The 5,715-nt window shown below is 42.4% G+C and overlaps 1 protein-coding gene across 1 annotated transcript in view; it reads right to left on the bottom strand.

Annotated features, from left to right (window-relative positions):
• Positions 1–2,602, bottom strand: part of LOC108251422 (C-1-tetrahydrofolate synthase, cytoplasmic) — a 15,041-nt gene extending 12,439 nt beyond the window's left edge. The window contains exons 1-3 of the mRNA XM_037981454.1: positions 2,511–2,602; positions 1,003–1,105; positions 733–817 (exon numbers count right to left, since the gene is read on the bottom strand). Of these exons, the coding sequence (XP_037837382.1) occupies positions 733–817; positions 1,003–1,103 (186 nt within the window). The 5' untranslated portion in view covers positions 1,104–1,105; positions 2,511–2,602. The remainder of the gene's footprint in view (positions 1–732; positions 818–1,002; positions 1,106–2,510) is intronic.
• Between the last annotated feature and the right edge of the window lie 3,113 nt (positions 2,603–5,715).

Here is a 5,715-nt window from a genome sequence, read left to right as displayed (position 1 = left end):
CATCAGGACACACACCTCAGACCATCAGGACACACACCTCAGACCATCAGGACACACACCTCAGATCATCAGGACACACACCTCAGATCATCAGGACATATATGTGACACACACACATGGAAATTTGTTGAAATATTAATTAAACTTTCCGTTTTCATCCAGATTTCAGTCTGTGGACTAAAACTTTTATTTAGAAAGATCCAAACTTCTTACTCTTGTAAAACTGAAGGTCAGGATCAGAGAAAATGGAGTTTAAACCTGAATATCTCGGAGTTCAGGTGCTTCCTTTTTGTCTACAGGTGGAACACACACCTGTTGTTTAACTTTAGATCAGTCTTTTTCCCTGAGAGGAAGCTGATGGCACCACTGAGGCTTTCCTGAGTTAAACAGCAGCCGACTGCAGAATGTTGGATCGGACCGGACTCTGTGGTTCTGACAGGTGCTGTAAGCAGAAGTCACCAGCAGGTGGCGCTGCAGGTGCAGCTGTGAGTCCCTGCAGCAGGTTAATGATGAACCTGTGACTGTGGCAGGTTCAGGACGGTCTGACCCGGTCCAGGTCTGAGAGCAGGAGCAGCTGCTGTAACCACAGCAGGTTCAGGCCGGTCAGAACCTTTCCAACATCTGCAGAACCACCAGACTGGGCCTAGACCGGTCAGAACCTTTCCAACACCTGCAGAGCTCAGCCTCGGCTCATCCAGAGTTTCACCTGAGTCCACACAGACTCACACCCACCTGTAGAACCACCAGACTGGGCCTGAACCCCGAGAACTGGGTCTTCATCTTCTCCACCTCCTCCTTCAGCCTCCCCCTCACCAACCTGCACACACAGATCCAGGATCAGTGCTCGGACTGGACAAACTGGGAGGATAAACCTTTAAATCAGTTCCTTCAGCAGCTCCGTCCATGAGGGGACTGTGAAGAAAAGATTTTCTCCCAGGAGCGCCTGAAGAACGAAACTTTGGCTCGTAAAACTCCTGACTTACAGCCGCCTCAGACACTTACTTGGACGTTTTGTTGCCGGAGATGACGGTTGCTACGGAGCGCCTGCTTCCATGGCAACAAGAGACCCCGAGGCGAAGCGAGCGAGAGACCAAGGACAGCATCACTGACAGGAAGAGAAACAAACATGGCTGCTTTATCACCTGGACACACCTGGGAACACCTGAGCGACACATCAGGCTGTTCACCGAAGGATAAAAAGATATTTCTCTGATTTCTGACTGAATCCTGATTTATTTCTGCAGAACTAAAGGACACATGAACATGTGAGGAAGTGGATTTCTGTTCATCTGAAACCAATAAATCAGGATCAAACAAACACACACTAACCAGATTACTGCACAATAAAACTGATAAATGTTAACTTTTGACCCTCTCTTTAATAAAAGAAAAGGTGATCACTTCTTTTTACCTGTGTTTGTCATGTTAGCATCATATCTCATGAACCACTGACCTGATTTATTGAAATGTTCAGAAAATAATAACTGAACGTTCATCTAGAGTTAATTTATATTTAAAGACAACCTGATAAACATGGCCGCCACAACCAACTGAACTTAAAATGCATTCTCTGAAGGAATGCTAGGCTTTTATTCTGAAGGATTCTGTTTTTGAAACAGAGCTGCAACAAAAAATCTATTTTGTTTTTTAACCTTTTTAATTAAACCCTTCCTATTAAAGTTGTTTTTATGTTTCTGAACTTCTTAAAAAGCTCCTCAGGTTCAGATAATCCCAGCCAAGACGAGTCTGAAGCTTCAGACTGAGGTCATTTTCAGTTTCAGGTGAATTAAAGTCTGAAAACAACAAGTTAAAGACAGTTTCAGCAGCAGCCTCAGGGACGACCTGTAAGGTCAGATCGCCTCAACTTCGGGAGAGAAAATGGGACTAAATGTTGAAGCTGCAGTCATAAAGATAAAGGAAATCTTTTTTCTGCAGCCTGAGATCAATAAAAACACCAAACAGTTTGTCTCAGTACGAACCAGGTGAACTTCAGCTGAATGATCCCAACAAAGACAGGATTTTATGTCGTTTGGCAGCTTTTCAACACGTTTCCTCTGCAGAACAAACTCAGCTCGCAGCTACGACTTCTTATATAACAAAAACATGTTCGTGTCAGTAAGAAGTATCATTTCAGTCCTGCAGCAGAGTAATGCATGAAAGAAAAGTCAACCAAAGCTCTTTATTCGATCACAGCTCAGCTCTTTCATTCCTTTCTGAGGATTTACAAACAGAAGCAGCTTCAGCAGCTGGTTTCCTGCAAAAAGCCCGAAAGCTCCTCCGACGAGACGCAGAAAGAATGAAGGAACTTTTAAAAGCTCAATGAACACGATAACGACTGCAGACCCAGAATAAATCCTGTTTCTGCTCCAGCTGCAGAGCTGCCACGTGAACAAACAGCTGGCTGAAAGTTTCCCATGATTCATCTGTGCAGCTGCAGGAGAAGGGAAACTTTGTTGGACAACAGAAGGACGGGCTGAGACGATGAGACAGACAGACAGACAGCCGCTTACCTGAGAGGAAAGCAGAACACACAAACCCACAGCTGCTCCAGATGTTTGTCCCGTTTCTGCCTCTGTGGGAGTTTCTGCCTCCGTATGGAAGCCCAGCAGTGACAAAAGGAAAGAACTGTGGCTGCTAAAACACTTACCTGACAAACTTTATATAAAAAAACATAAACAAATATCTTTACAGAGAAGGGCTGATTGGACTTGTTGTATTTCTATTTCTTCACTTTATTGTTTTTATGCCTCCTGGAGGTCAAAACAAGCTAAAAACATGCATTTATGTCAAGAATACATCATCAAATGTTTGTATTTTTAAGTTTCAGAAACAGGTGAGTGGAAATAAGTCCACAGCCTGACGACTTTCATGAGTGAAATAAAAACATTTGGAGCCACAGTCCGAACTCTGTGAGAAGTCAGCCAATTTGGATTAAAAGCACAAAAACTAGATGTTTATGAGTTTTTTTGACAAATGTAGAAAAATGCTTTGGTTGTTTAAAGGTTTTGTTATTAAATTTAATCTTTATTTTCATATAATTTCCTCTGAACTTTGGTACCGATCTTTGAATGACATCGTCTCTCGTCCTCCTCCTCTGCAGCTTTGCTCAAATAAAGTTTTTTTCTGCCTGATTTCTAAAAAGCAACAAATACGCAGCAGGTGATGCACGCAAACGTGTGCAGGATGTTTTGGAAATGAATGTTTCAGTTTTTCTGAGAATGCAGTTAATATTTAGGACTTCTGGCTGAAACTGTTTTTGTTGTCAGCTTCACTTTTTACTCTCAGGATTTTTGACACCAGCGGGCTTCCGTACCTACGTGTGAGATTGTTGCATCATATTTCAGTGTTGTGTGTGTTTCCAAGTTGTTTCTGCTCTGAACTGAATCCAACCAGCCCACTGAACCAGACTGCCGGGAGGTCAAAGGTCACCTGAAGGAGGAGGGATGTCCCGTGCTGCTGTCAGCCAATCAGGTTCCAGACTGAGAGAAGCAGGAAGCACGAAGGAGGAGGGGAGGGTTCATCGTTCACAAGCTGATGTGGCAGAAAAACTTTTCTCCTGTTTCATCAGGCTGTGAGGTGCATTCTGGGAAATGTAGGACAGGAAACAAATCAATGGACAGTAAAAATAAATAACAGAAAGGCTTCAGTTTGTGATATGACCTGAAATAATGTGTGACAACATAAACATGACAAATAAAAGTAAACATTTGCTCTGAATTGTCTTTTAGGTCAGATTTTTTTTAATTTATTGCAGACATTATTTGTTTGAGACCAAACCTCATTGAGGCTCCTTCATCCTGTCTGTCGTCTCCAGAAAGAAACGTTACCAGAAACTGAAATAACTCAGAGTTTATGGATGACAGCGGTCTCTGACTCAGTTCTTCAAACAGATCTGATGATTGTGTTCATCTTTCAGAACCGTGCAGCGGTTCCTAAAGTCTGGGTCGAGTCACGGTTCACAAAACAACAGACTTGAGCTCATCTTCAGAAATCAAATCCAATCAAAAAGAGATGCTGAAACGATTCAGTTCCAATCATGTTGTTACAGGTGATAAAATATCAGTCATGTGTGATTCTTCTTCTTCTTTATTAAAGTTTATATCAATGCTTGTTTTCATTAACTAGTGATAATTAACATCAGTGTCTGCCACTGTTAGTTTGAGGGGTGGAAGCAGAAATATTTCTGTTTTCTTTTTGGCATTCTGCAGATTTTTCAGCTGTAGTTCAGCTTCTGACCAGCAGAGGGCAGCAGAGTGACTGCTGACTGAAAATCAACAGTTTAAACACTTCAGAGGAGTGTTTCAGCTGTAGTCCAGGGCTTCAATGTTTATTCAGCATGGACAGCCTCTCCCATCCCCTTCATGACACCCTACAAAGGCAGCGTAGCTCCTCTTCCAACAGACTCACTCAGCTGGGCTGCCACAGAACGCGACAGGAAATCATCGCTGCTTTTTGCAGTTTGACTACGAGTCCTCCCTCCATATTCTAAGACACAAGCAGCTGAATGTTTCAGAGTCCCAGACGCTTTAAAGACAGACCAACACAAAATAAAGGGTTCTGAAGTTTTCCAAACTCTTCAGTTTAACTTTCCTCATGTTACAGGAACCTCCTGAAGTTTACCTGCCATTAATAATCCTCAGAGCTGTCGTTGCAGGAGCCAGGAAGTGAGAAATATCACCAGCAGGAAGGAAGGTGACCACAAACACGGAAATATCTTTTATTTCAAATTGCACACTCAGGAAGAATTAGAATTTGTAAATCTGACACAACGTGAGGAGGGCGACAAGCATTCAGCAGACCCGCGAGCCAATCAGCTCCCAGGAAGCGCCGTGATCAGAGCGTGCACGAACCCCAGAACCAATCAACTGACAAAGAGCTTCATGACCCACATTTCAGGGTCATAGGTCAGGAGCAACAACATGAAGGCCTCCTGATTCTGTGGTCAAATAAACGTCTTTACACCCCGTTATTCACAAACATGAAACGTTCCTGACATTCAGTCACATGATCTAAGTTTTCATCTACAGCTTGATAACCTGTCTCACCTGTAAACCTGTTCCTCCATCACTGTTCCTCCGTCTTAATTTACATCCACAGGTTACTGTTTGTCATTTATTATACATGTTGTTTTAATGCTTTTAATTCTATTTCTTTTCTTTTATCATGCTCTAGCTGATACGAAGAAGACAAAAAAAGAAGCCAAGGCAGACATCATTTGCCTAATCTTCAGTCTCATCACTCATTACACTGTGTGCTTTTATTTCCTGTGAATTCACAAACCACAGAGAGGAACCCACCCAGTTATATTTACATTAACGTCGGTCATTTGGGTTGGTCCAGGTTAGAAGCTGTGGAGAGAACAGAACAGGTTGTTCCGTCAGTGTTCGTCGAGCGTTTAACGTCCTTTTTACTTCAGGTGAGTACAAACCAACACACACTTAAAACAGAGTAAAATCTTGTGGTTCTGTTGCCTCTAAAGATAATTTATGACAATTAAATGTTGTTTTGTATCGGAAAGGCTCCTGGAGAGACTCGACATTTCTTCATCCCACTTGGAACCACTTCCTGCCATTAATCTGGTCAGTTCAAACACATCAAATCAAATTTAGTTGGGTTTTCTGTTGGTGCTTCAGGTTCAACTTACACTGATGGAAATCTGTCCATTTCCTCAACGTCCACTGCTAATATTAGTGCTTTTTGAATAATATAATGAAT

The sequence above is a fragment of the Kryptolebias marmoratus genome, linkage group LG19 (genome assembly GCF_001649575.2).
Source record: "Kryptolebias marmoratus isolate JLee-2015 linkage group LG19, ASM164957v2, whole genome shotgun sequence".
Taxonomy (NCBI): domain Eukaryota; kingdom Metazoa; phylum Chordata; class Actinopteri; order Cyprinodontiformes; family Rivulidae; genus Kryptolebias; species Kryptolebias marmoratus.
The sequence above is the reverse complement of the archived record's forward strand: the minus strand, read 5'-3'. Positions and strand labels throughout refer to the sequence as shown.